The sequence below is a fragment of the Psammomys obesus genome, unplaced genomic scaffold (genome assembly GCF_907164565.1).
Source record: "Psammomys obesus unplaced genomic scaffold, mPsaObe1.curated_primary_1811, whole genome shotgun sequence".
In the NCBI taxonomy this organism is placed as follows: domain Eukaryota; kingdom Metazoa; phylum Chordata; class Mammalia; order Rodentia; family Muridae; genus Psammomys; species Psammomys obesus.
The window spans coordinates 9,416,504-9,436,655 of NW_026596101.1; the positions used below are offsets into that span (position 1 = coordinate 9,416,504).

General features: G+C 37.7%; 1 protein-coding gene across 1 annotated transcript in view; it reads right to left on the reverse strand.

The window, feature by feature from the left end:
- LOC129692203 (contactin-6-like) overlaps positions 1–20,152 on the reverse strand; it is a 344,240-nt gene that overhangs the window by 103,120 nt on the left and 220,968 nt on the right. Inside the window, exons 6-7 of the mRNA XM_055628432.1 lie at positions 17,412–17,615; positions 15,315–15,417 (exon numbers count right to left, since the gene is read on the reverse strand). Coding sequence (XP_055484407.1) covers positions 15,315–15,417; positions 17,412–17,615 — 307 coding nt within the window. The remainder of the gene's footprint in view (positions 1–15,314; positions 15,418–17,411; positions 17,616–20,152) is intronic.

Below are 20,152 nucleotides of genomic sequence, written 5' to 3' on the forward strand. Positions count from 1 at the left end.
GAAAGTCTGCAGGGCAGAGGCTTTCAGAGGCCCTCCGTGGTAGGTTCCTAGATTAGTTTCTTTAGGTGTACAGATATTAGTAGCTTTATCCTGTATTATATGTCTATATGAGTGAGTATATGCCATGTGTGTCTTTCTGCTTCTGGGAGAGGTCACTCAGGATGATCCTTACCAGTTCCCACCATTTACCTGCAAATTTCATGATTTCCTTATTTTTCATTGCTGAGTAATATTCCATTGTGTAGATGTACCACAATATCTGTATTCATTCTTCATTTGAGGGGCATCTGGGTTGTTTCCAGCTTCTAGATATTACAAATAAAGCTGTTACAAACATGGTTGAGCAAATGTCCTTATTGTGTGCTTGAGCCTCTTTTGGATATATGCCTAGGAGTGATAATGGCAGGATCTTAAAGAACTAAAGAAGCTGAAAAGCAACAAACCATGTAATCCAATTAAAAATTGGGGAACAGAGCTAAACAAAGAATTCTTGATAGAGGAATATTGAATAGCAGAGAAACACTTAAAGAAATGTTCAACCTCATTAGCTACCAGGGAAATGTAAATCAAAATGATCCTGAGATTTCACCTTACACTCATCAGAATGGCTAAGATGAAAAAAAAAAAAAATCAAGTGACAACGTATGCTGGAGAGGTTGTGGAGAAAAGGGAACCCTCCTCCAGTGCTGATGGGAATGTAAACTTGTACAACCACTCTGGAAATCAATCTGGTGCTTACTTAGCTATTTGAAAAATGGCTATGAGTCTAAGTATCTGCTTTGAAACAGAGGAAATCATATGGAAGAAGGGGAGTTAGTATGACGTGGAAAGGATAGGACCTCCACAAAGACCAAATATATAGGGGAACAGGGGTCTTTTTTGAGACTGACACTCCATCAAGGACCATGTATGGATTTAACCTATAACCTCTGTTTGGATGCAGCCCATGGTAGTTCAGTAACCAACTGGTTTCCCATAGTTAGGGAAACAGGGACTATTTCTGACAGGAACTCAATGGCAGGCTCTTTGACCTCCCCACCCCCTAAGGGAGGAGCAGTTATGCTAGGCCACAGAGGAGAGCTTTGCAGCCAGTCCTGAGGATACCTGATAAAACAGGACCAGATGAAAGGGGAGGAGGTCCTCCCCAGTCAGTGGACTTGGAAAGTGGCAGGGAGGAGATGAGGGAGAGAGGGTAGGATTGGGTGGGAATGAGGGAGCAGGATACAGCTGGGATACAGAGTTAATAAAATGTAACTAATAATAAAAAATTAAATTAAAAAAAACATAAAAATATTATCGGGAAAAAAAGAAAAAGAAAAATGGCATCATGAAACTTTCAGGCAAATGTGTAGAACTAGAAAAAAAAAGTCATTGAGTGAGTTACCTGAGACCCAGAAAGATATATATGGTAGGTATTTGCTTTAAATGTATATTATCCATTAAGTAAATTATAACCTAGCTACAGTTTGTAGACCCAGATAAAGCTCAGGTTAAGCAAAAGGGTCTAGAGAATGTCACATAGATATTCCTGGGAGGGAGAAATAGATTTTAGAGGCAGTCTCATAGCTGACGGGTATGTGAATAGGGTGATGAGGTAAAAGGAGGAGATGGTGTAGAGGGGGAGAGTGTGAGGAGAGAGAGCTGGAAATTCAGGGCATTTGGGGAGTGGTCTGGATACTTACTGCAATGGAAACTTTCTGATATGTATGAAGCTGATCTTAATGAGACCTCCGAGTAATGGGGGTATAGAGCCTCAAGTGGCTATTTGTTGCCAGGCGAGGCTTCCAATAAGAAGACAAGGTACCATTCACTGAGCTGTTGGCCAAGGGGGACTTATGGAAATCCTCAAACAACTCAGTGTGTTGCTATTGCAAAGGATTGCCTTCTGTAAATTAACAGTAGGGCCTTCTGGCTAATAACCACACCAATATGACTCACTGAACATGGAAAAGCGAAGCTCCAGTCTACATGGAGCCTTCACTGTAGTCTCTTTGGTGCTGAAATGCACTCTGCAGGCTACCAAAAGAGAAATGGACACCAACCCAACCATAACACTTTTGACCTACTTTCAACTTGACCTGCTTTCAAAAATGCTAGTGCACCAGTGGCACAGAACTTGTGAGAGTAGCCAACCAGTGTCTGAATCGACCTGCGTCCCACTCCACAAGAATGATCCCATACCCAACACATCTTGAGTATCCATGAACCAGAGACTAGATAGCCTGGAGATCAAGAATGAAACCAAACACTACTGATCTTAAAAAAAAAAAAAAAGTATCAGTAAGATGACTCATTGATATTCTGCTATCCTCATAGATTAGTGCCCTATCCAGTTAGTATTAGAGACTCTTCCTCTGGCAGCAATTGGTAACAGATACAGAGACCTACAGCCAAACATTATGTGGGAATGGTCTAAATGGAGGTCTCCATCAAATCCCTCCCCTCAGATGTCAGAGAATCCACTAAAAGAGAAGGCATAACAGAGGGGACAGAGGGCACCAGGAGAACAAAGGCCCCTGAATTTACTAATCAAGGTGCATATGAGTTCACAGATGTTGAAGCAGAAAGTTCAGAGTATACACGGGTCTTCATCAGGTCCTCTGCATATGCATTATTGTTATTATTAGCTTAGTGTTTTTATGGGACTCTTGACTGTGAGAATGTGTAGATAATGATACTTGTGACTGCTCTTGGCACTCTTTTCCTGTTATGGTGCCATGTCTAACTTTGTTATGATTGTTTTTACTTCATGTTGTATTTTATTTTGTAGTGTTTGGTGGTTATCTCTTAGAATCCTCTTCTTTTCTAATGAGAGACTGAAATGGAGTGGATCTCTAGTAAAGGGGAGGTGTGGAGCAATTGGGAAGAACAGAATGAGGGGAAAGTACAATCAAGATGTATTATTGCATGAGAAAAGAATCTATTTTCAATAAAGAGAAAAAAAGAAAAAAATCTTGAAAAAAATTAAATTATATAATTGAATTTTTCGAAGAAAATATGAATCTGACAAATACATGAATGATACACAAAGAACTCTTAAAAAAAAAAGAATAAGTAACATGACCTAAAAATATGGAGCTCCCAAATTAGCATGGTTTCCACAAGAAGACCATAGAGAATGTTGGGCTGTTTCAGCATCAGATATTAGGTTATTTGATCAACTGGGCCATCAATGACCACAGCAAAAATGATACACTCACTTGCAAAGGAGACCTGTACATAACACTAGAGATGAATCAAATCATGTAGAAATATGTTCCGGAGAAAATATAGAAATTATCTGAGCAGATGTCTCATCAAAGAAGACAGTGAATCAGTATATTAAAATGTTTCCTAGGTTTTATCGTTAAGGAGCTGCAAATTGTAACAGCAAGAAAAATAACTACATACCTGTTGTGGTGGATAAAATATTTTAAATGGATCAACTTAATAGGAATAACAAAACCTATCTCTCATTTATTACTGGAAGGTTTTCAGAAAAGAACACTACTTTACCAGTAAGCAAATGAGTAACAGCAGAGTGAACTAGATTGCAATGCTACAGAGACAGCAGGCAGAGACAGCAGGAAGAATGCATATTGACGAAAGGATGTAGATATTAATAAGACATATGCTAAATTACAGCTCCTTATTATGTCAACTGAAAGTAACTAGTGTCCACATACTGGATTTTAGTATCCTTCCCAACCTGAGGGATCATAAGGTTTTGGGAATACGATTAGGTCTCAGACTAGGAAAAGAGAGATAGAAGTTGATCCTCAAACATCTGAAGACACCACAAAATCAAGAAGTTCTCAAGACACCAACAATCCATACATTCATGAATCCCTAACAAGGGAACATGCTGGGGATGGAGAAATGGCTCCGCAGTTAAAGGGGCAGGGAGGAGACCAGGGAGGGAGTGTGGGTTTGGGGAGGGAATGAGGGAGCAGGATACAGCTGGGACACAGAGTTAACGAAATGTAACTAATAAGAAAAATAAAATTAAAAAAATATTTTATTTGATTAGGTTAGTTTAAAATGGAAAAAAAAAAAGAGTACTTTCTTGCTGTTCCAGAGGACCTGAGCTTGGTTCCCACACCCATGTCCTACCTGGTACTTCAAGAACAGTGTATTTGACACCTTCTTCTTATCTTTACAGGCAACTGCAGTACTTACAGAATTTCATACATGTGCACACATTTCTGCACAGATGTGCTTGCATACACACAATTTAAAACAAAACTAAAAGTTTTTTCACTTATTTTTTCAGTGATTTTTTTATTATTATTCTTTATTACAATTTATTCAATTTTTATCCCGGCTGTGGTCCCCTCCCTTGTCTTACCCCAATCCTATCCTCCCTCCTCCTTCTTCACCTATAGCCCCCTCTAGTCCACTGATAGAGTGGGGAAGAATGTTGACCTCATTGGCACAGGAGACAACTCCCCAAACAGAACACCAACAGCACAGGCTCTAAGAGCATCAATAAATGGGACCTCATGAAACAAAACTAAAAGCTTTTAAAAATAAAGGAACAATTGCCAGGAAATAGTTCTCAATACTGAAAACTGAATCAACTTGTGCAAAGTAGTTTTTACAACCCAAAGTATAAAATTACAACCCAAATTGGAAAATATTTGTTTATAATAATTTTGTAAAATTATAAATAAATCATTTAAAATTAATATATGGAGGAGTATCAAATATCTCAGGCTGAATTCTAGATACATATGTAGCTTTTATATGCTACAGGAGTTGAAACAAAACTAAACATTCATGAAACATGGACCGCACAAATTAACCTTCTTGAAAAGAGTCAGTACAAAAATGTAATTTTACAATGGAGAAAGCTCATAAAAATGAATTCAGCTGGCAATAGAGGCTAACTCCAGCATTCATAAATCATGGTGATAGAAACATGTCCATGAAGATGAAAATGGTACTTTCCCTATATGTTCTTCTTCTTAAAAAGGTGTAAATACAGTCTAATTATCATGCTCTCCTGAAGGAGAGGTAGCTCACAATAAAGCTATCCATCACTCTTTAAACAGTCAAGGGCATTCAAAACAAGTAGAGTCCGAGCTGCTGTTATAGCCAAGAATACTGTATAGAGACAAGAAACCCTCAAATGTTGTGCAAAGAACTCTTATAAGAACATGAAGCAAAGACCAAGGCAGGTAGACAGACATGTGGGCTTTAATTAACAACAATCCATCAATATCAGTTGCTTATTTGTAACAACTGCAACACAATAATGAAAGTAATTGTAGGAAGTGAAGCTGTGTGGATTTATATGGCATTACATTGTAGTAAACACTCATTTGTGTGTGTGTGTGTGTGTGTGTTCTAATACTGCTTTCTAAAATTCATTATCTAATGGGGCTTGAGAGATGACTCCCTGGTAAAGGGTGCTTTTGGCTCTTGTAGAGGTTCCAGGTTCAATTTCCAGCACCAACATCATGGCCCATAACCAAGTTTAGCTCCAGCTGTGGGGGATCTTACATCCTATTCTTTCCAGGTGCCAAACGCACACACACAGTACCCAGAGACATCCTCCTGATGGACCAACTGATTAATAAAGGAATTATTGATAGAAGGAGATATTCACTGCTACACGATTGCCGGGCTAATAAAAATCAGGGTTCAATTTGTCAAATGAGTGATTGAGGAAATGACAAGGCTGTTTAGGAAGATTAAACATGAATATTCCAAGTGATGAACTCATAATTCACCAATAATTCTGGGAAACTGTCAATACAGAAGCACCATACTGCACTTTTCCCTTTCTTAATGAATGTTCAAATTTACTTTCTCACCCCAAGAAGCTTTGCAGTTCCAAAGATTCAAAACAAACAAAAAAATAATAACTTTATTATTTCTACAATGGGCTAGAAAATTTGGAAGGTAAATTTAATAGTTCTTTTGATCTTAAAAATATTCTGCTGTATCTGTCAATCGGTGAATCTATTTTCTTCTTCACTTTATATGTAAGAAAATTGATCACCTTCACCTGCCCCATATCTGTGGAAGTTATGAGTAAAACTACATATTGCTTAGTTCTAAATCCATAGTGTTCAGAATACCATGTGGCCTTAATGTGTCAGAAAAGGATGCCAAGAAATCTCCCATTTCATGGACTATGGTTATACATCATATCAGAGCACATACCTAAAGTCCTCAACATTCTTGATTTGACCCCAACACTAGAAAAAAGTTATCAATGAACTATTGCTAATCTAAGTATTTGTATATGTATGTGTTTGTTGGTAGTTGGTTTTGTCTTTCTTAGTGAAAGCCTTGAAGATTTGTCAATCCTCAGGTTTGTGTACCTGGTCAACAGATGTGAGTATTCTGTAGACTTTATAAGTTTTTAGGCCAACACAATGTTAGCCTGTAGTGCAAAATAAAGAGTGTCTAACATTAGGACTCAAGCACACCTTCTGATATAAATGGAACATAGCATGCCTATGGATATTTTCATGGATATATTCTGTTCTCTACTAATTTAACTCAGTGAGAGTGCATAGGGTAGGAAATCAATGTCAGAAATCATGAAGATGGTTGGTCAAATAAGAAAGAAAATGGTTCTTCACCATTGTGAAAAATCTGTGAAAGTTCATAGTCTCCAGCTTTACTTATATGGTCAAACAGGGTGTGGTGGTCCATGAGAATACAGGGATCTCACAAGCAATGCCTGCTTGAATAAAATAACAAGACTCTGTTTCATTAGTTAGACAGGTAGACAGGCAGACAGACAGACAGACAGACAGAATGATAGACAAAGATACAGATGAAAAATTATTGATAAATAGGTATTGGAGAGGTAGATAGATAATACATGGATGGATGGAGATAAATATAGAGATATGATAGATAGAGGAAGCAATGGATACACAAATAATAGAAATACCATCATCTGACTTAACTAAGAATCTTAACACAAAATAATGTAGAATGATGTCTATATGAATAAGAAAAATAACAGTAAAGAGACAGCTCTCATCACATCTGGAAATTTTACAACACCAAAGATCATTGTAATAAAAATTCAGATTTATTGCGTGACATATATAGCTGTGCTTGGGTATCATTTGTGTCATAAATTGAAAAAAATTACACACTATATTCACATATGTATAAAAGCAGCACCATGTATCAAGGTTCTAGAGCACATAAACATTTTCAATACCACTAATAACTTTATGTACATTACAGCACACTAAAGGCAAAGTTGCTAAATTTCTTTTAAAAAGAAACACTGAAAATACGTTTTATATTTTGTTTTGTTTAACAAAACAGCAGAACAGAGTTCCAAGGTACACCAATTTACTATCTCCATTAAGAACAAATGTTTCTTTCAAGAGACACAGAGATTCATGAGTCAATCACACTACATTTGCGGGGCACCTATGCAATTGAAGTTTCTCAGGATGTTTCACGATACAATTAATTTAAAGCTTAGGCAATTAAGAGTCTGTCATGTTAAACAAATGAGATGAAGCTGAGAGCTGAAAGCTGAGATCATGTTCCCTTTCAATTCCCTACATAGAAAGTGAGCTACATGTTCCCAAGTAATAGCAATTAGTATTTAGACAGTTATTGTTCTAATTATTTGATATTTCATTTTGAGTGTTAAGATGATGAGATTTGCTTCAGCTATCCTTCTGTAGACATATATGTATAGCCATCATATCTTCTTGACTGCAACAGTATTCTAGGTTGGATGAAATGACTTGCATTATGTTTTCATAACTCTTTCTAATCATCTCTGGAGGGGATATACTTTTTTAAACAGATCAGTGGGGTCCAACCTTTTCCTTGCCTCTGAGTATTATTTTGCAAATACTTATTTCTTCTCATTAAAACCACAGTTTGATTTTTAAGAAATATACAGCTTTGCATGCTTATTGTTTTAATATGTAAAATAAGATGCTTATTGTTGCAGTATTAATATTCAACGGAGAATATATAGGATAAATATTTTCATATCTGCATTGAATATATTTGTTGGCAATTTGCTTTAAAAAAAACCTGGAAATATATATCTGTTGGTAGAGGGCTGAGAAATCATTCAAAAAGCCCTGAAGTCGATCATGAGGATCATATACGGGCCATTGTGGCCTACATCTGTAATTCTAGCACTTGGGAGATGGAGGCAGAACAAGCAAGAGTCTGAGGCTAGCTTGGGCTACAATGAGAACCTATGACCAAAAACACCAATTTGATGGTTATTAAGATTAGGGACTATCTCTGACATAAACTCAGTGGTGAGCTCTTTGACCTCCCTCCCCTGAGGGGGGAGCAGCCTTGCCAGAGAAGGACAATGCAGTCAGTCCTGATGAGACATGATAAACCAGAGTCAGATGGAAGGGGAGGAGGATCTCCCCTATCAGTGAACTTGGGGGTGGGGCATGGGAGGAGATGAAGGAGGTAGGATAGGATTGGGAAAGAATGAGGGAGGGAGCTATAGCTGGGATACAAAGTGAATAAACTGTAATTAATATAAAAATAAAAATTAATTAAAAATATATTTATAGAAGATGCATATTGATACAGATAGAGTGAATAGATCTACACATGAAAAAGTAATCTGACAGAAATATTAAAAGGTTATGGAAATTCAAATTTGTTGAGGTGTAGCTGATAAATATATATACCCATTCCTCTATAAGAGCAACAACTACTAAGCCATCTCTTAAACCATGATGTCCATATTTCTCTGTGGCCTGTCAAGGCTGAACCCCACCAGGGGGAGGTGATCAAAGAGTCAACAACTGAGGTCATGTCAGAGATAGCCCCTGCACACCTTACTAGGGAACCCCTTTGGAAACTGAGCAACCAATAGGCTTCTTTTGAACGGGGGTCTAGGTCCTCTACATGCACGGTCATTAGTTGGACCCCCCCCCAGGCCTATGCCACTCCTAAGCATAGACCCAAAAGTTGCCCCACCATTCAATAAGTACATTTGCTCAACTATGTTCATAGCGGCTTTATTCGTAATAGAATCTGGAAACAACCCAGTTGTCCCCCAGTGGAAGAATGATAAAGAAATTGTGGTACACTTACAAAGTGGAATACTACATAACAATTAAAAACAAGGAAATCATGAAATTTTCAGGCAAAAGGTCATCCTGAGTAAGGTAACCCAGAAGCAGAAAGACACATATGATATATAGTCACATATAAGTGGATATTAGCCATATAATATAAGATAAACATACTAAAACCTATAATCCTAAAGAAGCTAAACAACAAGGAGGACCCTAAGGAAGATGCTTAATCTGCATTGAGAAGGGCAAGCAGGATAGACATTGGAAGTAGGAGACAGCAAGGAACAGGACAGCAGCCTTCCACAGGGGACCTCCAAAAGACTCCACCCATTTGGGTGTCGAAGGAGATACTGAAACTCATAGACAAACTTTGGGCAGAGTGCAGGAATCCCTGTGGAAGAAGAGGGAGACAGAAAGACCTGGAAGGGACTGGAACTCCACAAGGAGAACAACAGAATTTTAACCTTTTCTTAATTTTAATGTCTTTTCTGAGTTACTGACTTGTGAGACTGAATCATTTTCCAAGTCTTGGCTTCACTAACTTGCTTCATTCTCCAGTTTGTCTGGATCTACCTAGAAACCTTCATTTTTCATTTCAGAACCATACCTTGCAACACTTTGTCTAGGATTTAAACCATTTCATTAACTTTGGAATAGGCCACTGAGGTCTTCTGAGTACCAGATGGGTGCCATGCCTTTCTGTTTTGTATTTCAGCTTTGTAATTTAGGTTGAGTTGACATTTCTTTAAATTTTATAGGGCTTTTCTTATTTTCTTTTTCTTATTTCATTTTATCACTCACAAGAGAGCATAGTAACAACAACAACAACAAGCTTCTACAAAATATTTAAATGTAAAGAAATAGGAAACATCAACTATCTTTATTAAGTGCATAAAAATAAAGTGACTAAGATAGAGTTTAAATAAGAAGCTGAAAATCTATGAAAGCTGAAGGTAATGAGAAAGAAGTGAGAAAAGGAAAGAAGGACAGAGGAAAAGACAAAAGAATAATTTGTTTTATTTTGACTAATGATTTTATTGACTTCATTCCAGTCATTGTCTATTCTACCAATCATTACTTATATGAAAGCTACTATATATATATATATATAGTAGATATATATATATGTATATATATATATACATATATATATATATGTATATATATATCTACTATATATATATATATGTGACAAAGTCATGTTACATAGTGTTTAGTGTATGATGGACATTATTTATTATTTCTGGATTTGAATTATAATGCAATTTTTAAAATTTATTTATATTTTATTCATTACAGTTTATTCATTTTTCTATCCCAACTGTAGCCCCTCCCAATCCCACCCTCACTCCCTCTTATGCACCCATGCCCCGCCCCTAGTACATTGATAGGGGAGGTCCTCTTCCCCTTCCCTCTGACACTAGCTTATCATGTCTCATCAGGAGTGGCTGCATTGTTTTCACCTGTGACCTGATAAGACTGCTCCCCTCTCAGAGGGAGGTGATCAAAGAGTCAGACACTGAGTTCAGTCAGAGACAGTCCCTGTTTCCCTTACTAGGATACCCACTTGGATACTGAGCTGTCATGGGCTACATCTGTGCGGGGTTTTAGGTTATCTCCATGAATGGTCCTTGGTTAGAGTATTGGTCTGAGGAAAGATCCTTGTGCACAGATTTATTTCTTTTCTTTTTTTAAGTCAGAAAAAAAAAATGACAGCCTACAGACATAACCCTATATCTGTCAGAGGGCTAATATCCAGAATATATAAAGAACTCAAGAAGTTAAACAGCAAAAAAGTAAGTAATCCAATTAAAATTTGGGGTTCAGAGTTAAACAGATAATTCTCGATAGAGGAATATCAAATGGCAGAGAAACACTTAAATGTTCAACATCCTTAGCTATCAGGGAAATGCAAATCAAAACAACCCTGAGAGTTCACCTTACACCCATCAGAATGGCTAAGATCAAAATCTCAAGTGACAACACATGCTGGAGAGGTTATGGAGAAAGCAGAACACTTCTCCATTGCTGGTGGGAAAGTAAACTTGTACAACAACTTTGGAAATCAATCTGGTGCTTTCTCAGAAAACTGGGAATAGTGCTACTTCATATACCACTCCTATGTATATATACAAAATATGCCCAAATATACATGTTGCTCAATCATGTTCTTAGAAGCTCTATTTATAATAGCCAGAAACTGGAAACAGCCCAGATGTCCTTCAACAGAGGAATAGATACAAAAATTATACATTTACATAATATAATACTACTCAGCTATTACAAACAAGGAAATCAAACTTTTCAGGCAAATTGTGGGAACTAGAAAAGATCATCTTTAGTGAGGTAACCCAGAAGCAAAAAGGCACACATGGTATATACTCACTCATAAGTGGATATTAGCCATATAATATAAGATAAACACACTAAAATCTACATCCCAAAAAAAGCTAAATAACAAGGAAGACCCTAGGGATCCTCATTCAGAAGGACAAATGCGATAGATATTGGAAGCAGGAGAAGACAGGGAACAGGGCAGGAGCCTGCTACAGATGGCCTCTGAAAGACTCTACTGATAGAAGTATCAGCAGAGTATCAGCAGAGGCTGAGACTCAGAGCCAAATTTGGGCAGAGTGCAGGTAATCTTAAGAAAGAAGGGGGGAGATAGAAAAACCTGGACAGGAGCTCCAAAAGGAGACCAACACAGCGAAAGAAAGAAAGAAAGAAAGAAAGAAAGAAAGAAAGAAAGAAAGAAAGAAAGAAAGAAAGAAAGAAAGAAAGAAAGAAAGAAAGAAAGAAAGAAAACAAAATACTGAGCCCTGGGGCCCCTGCAGGGACTGATATGCCAGCCAAAGACAATGCATGGAGGGGACCTAAAACACCTGCTCAGATATAGCCCATAGACTCAGTCTCCAAGTGGGTTCCCTAATAGGAGCAGGGACTGTCTCTGGCATGAACTCAGTGGCAGGCTCTCTGATCACCTCCCCTGGGGGGGTGTAGTTTTGCCAGGCCACAGAGAAAGACAATGAAACCAGTTCTGATGAGAATAGATAGGTTAGGGTCAAAAAGAAGGGGAGCAAAACCTCAACTGTCAATGGACTAAGGAGGGGAATAGGGAGAAAAAAGGGAGGGAGGGTGGAATTGAGAGGAAATGAGGGAAGGGGACACCTCTGGGATACAAACTGAATAAATTGTAATAAATAAAAAAAAAAGTCCTGTAATCAGAGTGCAAATAAAAGTGAGATATTGCTCATTTCAATTTGTTCCACAGGACTCATATTCCAAGACTTCATTTACATCAAACGGATTTTTTTTATTAATTACACTTTATTCATTTTGTATCCCCCCATAAGCCTCTCCCTCCTCCCCTCCTGATCCCACCCTCCCTCCCCTTTCTGCATGCATGCCACTCCCCAAGTCCACTGATAGGGGAGGTTCTCCTTTCTGATCTTAGTCTATCAGTTCTCATCAAAAGTGGCTGCATTGTCCTCTACTGTGGCCTGGTAAGGATGCTCCCCCCCTCAGGGGGCAGTGATCAACGAGCAGGCCAATCAGATTATGTCAGAGGCAGTCCCTCTTCCCATTACTATGTAACCCACTTGCACACTGAACTGCCATGGGCTACGCCTGTGCAGGGGTTCTAGGTTATCTCCACAAATAGTCCTTGGTTGGAGTATGATTTTCTGGGAAGTTCCCTGTGTTCAAATTATCTTGTTCTGTTGCTCTGCTTGTGGAGTTCCCGTCCCCTCCAGCTCTTACTATAATTCACTTCTTCCATATACTGCTCATTATTTTTTTTTTAACATCAACAATTAACAGGACAGGATCACAATCATGCAGATAAGTGGAGAAGTTAAAAGTCAGGGCCAACACTTGTCTATATCCTATTATATTCTCCCATTTCTCCATTTCTTAAGTAAAACATTCTGAAAAGAGACACAGACCTTTAGGATTATTCTGAGGTGATGTACAGATAAAGTTATATTATTACCAAAGATTTATTTATGGGAAGGAAAGAGAGAAATAAAGGGGAGAGGAAAAGCAGTATGATGAGATGGGGGAAGAGGAGAGGCAGGGAACTTAGGAAGGGGATGGAGAAGGGAGGAGAAAAAAGAAGACTGGAGTGAAGAGAAGAAAGTTGAAGGGGTGGTCATGGCAATGGTGTACAGGAGTGCAGTCTCTATTCCAAGTATCAGCTTTTAAGTTTTCAATTGATTTGCACACTACAGAAAACATAAAATGACATGAGCAATCCAAACATCACGGGAAACATGTTGCCTCCCTTCTGTTCCTCATTTCTTTTTCCCTTTCTGTTGTTTCATCCTTTCTATAGTCTCATAAACAGTGAGACAGAGAAACTAACGTGGTAGTGAGGATAAACCACAGATTTTCTGAAACTAATATTGTAGTTGGAACACCTCCACTCACTGAAATACTAGCTATCGAAATTGGAATGGATTTCACACCATGGCTTCATAATAATTCAGTGAACACTGGCTAGCTAAGTGACGATGCTGATCTAAATATTTTATATGTATTATCTATTATCACTTCCCTGGCCAACATTCTAGGCAAGGAAGCTAACAATTCCTGTTGAAGAATAAGCCGACTCAAAGAAATGATAAACGTATTTACTGATGATCACATAGCTCTTAAAAAATCAGGAATTGAATTTGTCCTCAATTATTTCAAAGGCAGCTACCTTACTATTATTGAAATGTTCCTGACTTTGAAGACTGGTTACTCATTCATCTACTCTGAACTTATACTGAAAACTGTCATGCAGTAAGATTTTAATAAACAGATGATCTTATATCATAAAGGTTTTGCTATAGGGGCTGAGATATGAAATTATTTTCTATCAGATTGTGGAGGACAAGTCTAAAGCAATTTCGTAGTTTTGTTCTTATGATATAATTTCTTTAATTAAGAAATATTTATCTATGACAAATATGATAGACTAGTGTTCTTTCCTGATACTCTATCTCACTGGTTTTCTTTTAGAAATAACCCCCATGGTATTATTAACACACTATTCCTAACAGTGTCTCTATGATTCTGAGAAAGTTTAGAATGATAGAAGTCATCATGTGTCAAGAGTTATACAAACAAAAATTATTTATGCATTACTTAATTAAGAATCATTAATCAACCAATGAATATTTATTGGGTAAGTACTCTGAGACAAGAACTGTATATAAATGAACTATGTTTATTTAATTTTATAAGAAAAGAATCATATAAGAAATCTAATTCACAGATGTGATGTATGCAATACTATTTAGTGAAAAGAAATTAAGAGTCAGAAGCCATTATATGTACTTCTGAGTATAGTTAGTTAATAAAAGATCTGCAATATTAAGAATATTTTCAGTGTCTGGAAAATTGCTCTATATTAAATCAGTGTGATGGTCACATTAGACATAGCCTTTGGATTAAAGATAATCCCTTACTATTCAAATTCATAATTTATTCTCATATTACTTAGGACATGTTGTAGAGATGGGAAAACGGTTATGAACTGGAGTTTCTAATAAGTAGTGGAATCTAATTTGTCCTAGACCAGTAGCCAATAATCTGAATTTAACTGAATGAATACTAAGGTAACTCGTGTGTATGCTAATGTTTGAAAACAGCAGAAGTGAACTGCCAGCCCCTTTCCTTGGTGTTTGCTGCTATTTACAGGAATTCAAATAAGATTTGAATATCATGAAAAGCAAAGGAATTTCCCTAATGTTCTCTGCCAGACGTAGATATTTTACTGGCTTAAAGGCATCCAAACCTTTTCCTATTCGTTACATGAATAAAATAAACTACCTAGGGCAGGTTGGTTTCAATTCTAATTATCCATTGTGAACAATGGATGATAATTAGTCTTATTTTGGAGGAGAGCAGTGCAGGTTTTTCATTTGTAAGAATTGCTGATTAATTAAGCATGGAGACACTCCAGGCAATTTATTTTTAGGTGTCAGAGAAGAGTGAAGGGTATGTCAAATGCCCAATGAGCTGCCCACCGTCTTGTACAAGTGCACATTCTCTCTGGCAATGAGTGTGTTGTGTGGGGCACAATGTATTCATCATATATCCACAGCCCCAATCACTTTCATAGTATTAAATATTTTGCTGTTGTTGTTGTTATTTAAATTTGAATCAGAAAGTCCCACCATACCCAGCACTTGATATCTGTTTGCTAATTTCCCTTAGAGCAATGTTTGAATAATCAAAAGTTTTTTAAAAAATTAAAGCAAACCATTAAAAAAAAAAAAAAAAAAACAACCTTACTTTCCAAGGGCAAAGCATTCCAGTTTTACAGATGAATCCTTTGCAGCTTGTATTGTTTCTGGAAAACGCACTTCAATCTTTGGCTCATATTCCCCCATGACACCTGTTAAATACCAAAACAGCTAGCAGCATTTCTGGAGAATAGAAGTTTCCTACGAAGTAAAGGCTTCATTAATCAAATTGTGACTCTTGGATTTTAATTAGTTAGGATTTCCAATCATGAGATGGACACATGCTTCTGAGATTTCCACAAAGATCCTTCACTAGGGACATCCAGTTTCATCTTCTGTTTGTAGTACTCATGGGACCAGACATAGTCTTGGAGAAGGGAGGAAGATACAGTTAACACTATCAGAAGTCTGATACAGCACCACAATACAAAATACAACTATTTCTGCAGCAAACCCAATAAAGCAACTGCACAAGTGAATTTTAAAGATCTGTATTAAAATAGGTATAACAGGTTCTGCTGCTAAGTTCATAAATGTTTGTAAAGGTTCTATTTTCACCGCTTTAAGGTTCTAATAAGGAAATATTTAATTAAGGTCAGAACAAGCAGTGTTCTAAGATGTCATGAACACACAACCTACCAGAAGAGTTGCAACTAACAAAATTAGTTCTGGGTTATTTTCATCTGAATTAATCAATGCTATACGGGATTATTTTTAAAACTTCAACTATTTTATTAAGTGATAAGACAAACATCAGAGTAACTCATTTCTGCCACAAGTAAATGAATTTTGGGGGGTTCACTGAGCCTCGAGGAAGTACTGAAATTACAATCTAAATGTAAAATATAAATATCTAACTTCCAAAGCTTAATTGTTATAACATACCAATCCATGCTATTTCTGAAACTAAATTGGCCCCTTTTAATTTACTTTCCCTATTTTCTGAACAACTTGTAGTTCTTGCATGCCATCATTTAGAGAAGTTAAATATGATTTGTATTACACACGAAGTTTAAGATCTGTTTTTACCATTAATTGATGAAGGAAGCAGAAGATGTAGGAGAGTAAAGGAATTAAGGAGGGGGAATAAAAATTAAGAGTAAACAAAAATGGAACAGGAAAATGTTGTATAATCTCCATGCAAATAGTTAGCTAATACACTTTAACACTCATGAACAGAGTGCTCACAGAAAGGGATAAAATGAACTTATAAATCTAATGTTTGCTGATAAATGAATAAAAAAACAGACTCTTGCAGAAATATTTGAATTGTTACTAACTCTGAAATTACTGCCATGAAAACTCTGGGGAGCTGACTTCATAGTTCTGTTAGCTTGGTTATCATTATATCCTTGCTTGTCTTAAACTCTTCAGGGGGGACAAAATTCTATGAGGTATTGCCTTTCAACCTCAAAATCTGATAATAAAATGAACTAACAGATTTTTTATTTTTACATATCTCACTGTGAACATTTAATTAGAGACTCAACTAGAGGATTTTTCCACTTAGTTGATTTCCTAGCTCTCTAAATCTTGCATGAGCTTTGACTTGACTGTAGCTACAAAGCTCATCAGAGGTCAATCTGAGTCCCACTCCTTAGAGATACAATTTAGAATGAATCTTCCACTCTATCATTGTTTGGAATGCTTTGTTTTCCTTAGGCACAATATTTCTTGTTTTCCATTTTGCCAGCCAGGTAAATAAAAGGTGAACAACAGCAGCAGAATAATGGCAAGGATGGAAAAGAAAGAGGATATTAAGAGAGGTTGCAAAATGTGTCCATCAATTCAAGTATGAAAATTTGGCATATTCCACATTCACACACACATACACACGCCAAGTCCCCTCAGACAAACATCTTTTTTTTTTTTAATCAGTCCTTGAGCAATGAGAAGACAAGCTCTTCTGGTGCCAGGAACAAAAAGGCACACTATACCCAGAAACGTGAATTGTACCATGTGGGTATTGAACTACAGAATTTTCTTTTTCGATATTACTTATGTCTCATCTCCATTGTGTTTGAGAATTTCATCTAAACCCTTGTGATTTCAGATCCAATCATAAGAAGAAATAAAAAGGCCCTGAAGACCTTCCCACAACATAGGGAGTCCCAAAAAGGAGTCTGAAGATAATTCATGGTCTTACCATCAGTGCGCTGCACTAAAGGGGTGGGTGGTCCTTGGACACTTCTGTGAGCCTCATTGTTTGTGATGAAGCAAGTGTAATTGCCCACATCGGATGGCTCTACTTTGGCAATGTACAAGTTCCCTGTGTCTTGAGATACAAATCGCCTCGTGTCCTCTTGAACATACAGGGGATTATCATTGAATGTCCAGGCATATGATAAATCTGAAAAATAGAAAAAGAGAAAATGCACTATTTTTGCTGCAAATAGTCTCATCTACAAACTCTGTGTTCTGTTTAATCATAATAAAAGTCTGCCTAGATTGGTCTAACTTATAGCTACACAAAACAAAGTAAATAGATTATTCCCTATATCCACAGATAACACAGTTTGGGAGATACAAAATTACCTTCTCTATCACCATTTTCTTTGATTAAAAATACAATTATAGTGTAGTGAGAGGATAAATAGGTAAGTTTCTTTAGGAAAATCCATAGAATATATAAAACATTTCTGGCTGAATGGGTCACAGAAAATTCTTCAGTGCTGCTCATTTCAAAGCAGTATTTTGCTTATGAGTCTTAGTATCTGCTTTGATACACTGCTAGGGAGAGTCTTTCAGAGGCCCTCTGTGGTAGGCTCCTGTCCTAGGTCGAATGCACATCCCATTTGTCTTTCTAAGTGAGGATTGATCATCTTACCCCGTGTCTGCTTTCTTGTTTATCTTCTTTAGGCATATAGATTTCATTATGTTTATCATAGCTTATAGGTCTATATAAGCGAGTATATACCATGTTTATCTTTCTCCTTCTGGAATACTTCACTCAGAATGATCTTTTCTATATCCCACCATTTGCCTGCAAATTTCATGATTTCCTCATTTTTTTTAAATCTTTTATTTTTTTTTATTAATTACACTTTATTCATTTTGTATCCCCCCATAAGCCCCTCCCTCCTCCCCTGCCGATCCCACCCTCCCTCCCCTTTCTGCATGCATGCCACTCCCCAAGTCCACTGATAGGGGAGGTCCTCCTCTCCTTCTTTCTGATCTTAGTCTATCAGTTCTCATCAAAAGTGGCTGCATTGTCCTCTACTGTGGCCTGGTAAGGCTGCTCCCCCCTCAGGGGGAAGTGATCAACGAGCAGGCCAATCAGATTATGTCAGAGGCAGTCCCTCTTCCCATTACTATGTAACCCACTTGGACACTGAACTGCCATGGGCTACACCTGTGCAGGGGTTCCAGGACATCTCCACAAATAGTCCTTGGTTGGAGTATGAGTCTCTGGGAAGTTCCCTGTGTTCAAATTATCTTGTTCTGTTGCTCTGCTTGTGGAGTTCCTGTCCTCTCCAGCTCTTACTATTTCCCACTTCTTACATAAAATTCCATTCACTCTGCCCATCAGTTGGCCATCAGGCTCAGCATCTGCTTTGACAGTCTATACTGCAGAAGCTTTCAGAGGCCCTCTGTGGCAGGTTTCAAGGTTGTTTCCTGTTTTCTTCTGGCTTTCAGAGGCCCTCTGTAGCAGGTTCCGAGGTTGTTTCCTATTTTCGTTTTCTTCTGATGTCCATCCTCTTTGCCTTTCAGGATGGGGATTGAACATTTTAGTTAGGGTCCTCTCTTTTGCTTAGTTTGTTTAGATGTACAGCTTTTAGTGGGTTTATTCTATATTGTATGTTTATATGAGTGAGTATATACCGTGAGTGTCTTTTTGCTTCTGGGTCAACTCACTCAGGATGATCCTTTCCAGGTCCCACCATTTACCTGCAAATTTCATGATTTCCTTATTTTTCATTGCTGAGTAATACTCCATTGTATAGATGTACCACAGTTTCTGCATCCATTCTTCAGTTGAGGGGCAACTAGGCTGTTTCCAGCTTCTGGCTATTACAAATAAAGCTGCTACAAACATGGTTGAACAAATGTCCTTGTTGTGTACTTGCGCCTCTTTTGGGTATATGCCTAGGAGTGGTATGGCTGGATCTTGAGGGAGCACTATTCCTAGTTGTCTGAGAAAGCGCCAGATTGATTTCCAGAGTGGTTGTACCAGTTTACATTCCCACCAGCAGTGGAGAAGGGTTCCCCTTTCTCCACAACCTCTCCAGCATGTGTTGTCCCTTGAGATTTTCATCTTGGCCATTCTGATGGGTGTAAGGTGAAATCTCAGGGTTGTTTTGATTTGCATTTCCCTAATGGCTAATGAGGTTGAGCATTTCTTTAAGTGCTTCTCTGCCATTCGATATTCCTCTGCAGAGAATTCTCTCTTTAGCTCTGTTCCCCATTTTTTAAGTGGATTACTTGGTTTGTTGCTTTTCAGCTTGTTTAGTTCTTTATATATATTGGGATTTCCTCATTTTTGATTGCCGAGTAGTATTCTAAGACTCATAACCAAACCATCAGCAGGGAATCTTATGAAAGAAAGGGAATCATATGAAAGAAAGGGAGTTAGTATGATGTGGAAAGGATAGGAGCTCCACAAGGACCAAATATATAGGAGAACAGGGGTCTTTTCTGAGACTGACACTCCACCAAGGACCATGTATGGATATAACCTAGAACCTCTGCTCGGATGTAGCCTGTGGTACCTCAGTAACCAATTGGTTTCCCATAGTAAGGGGAACAGGAACTATTTCTGACATGAATTCAATGGCAGGCTCTTTGACCTCCCCCCCCCCAAGGGAGGAGCAGTCCTGCTAGGCTACAGAAGAGGACTTTGAAGTCAGTCCTGAAGATACCTGATAAAACAGGGTCAGATGAAAGGGG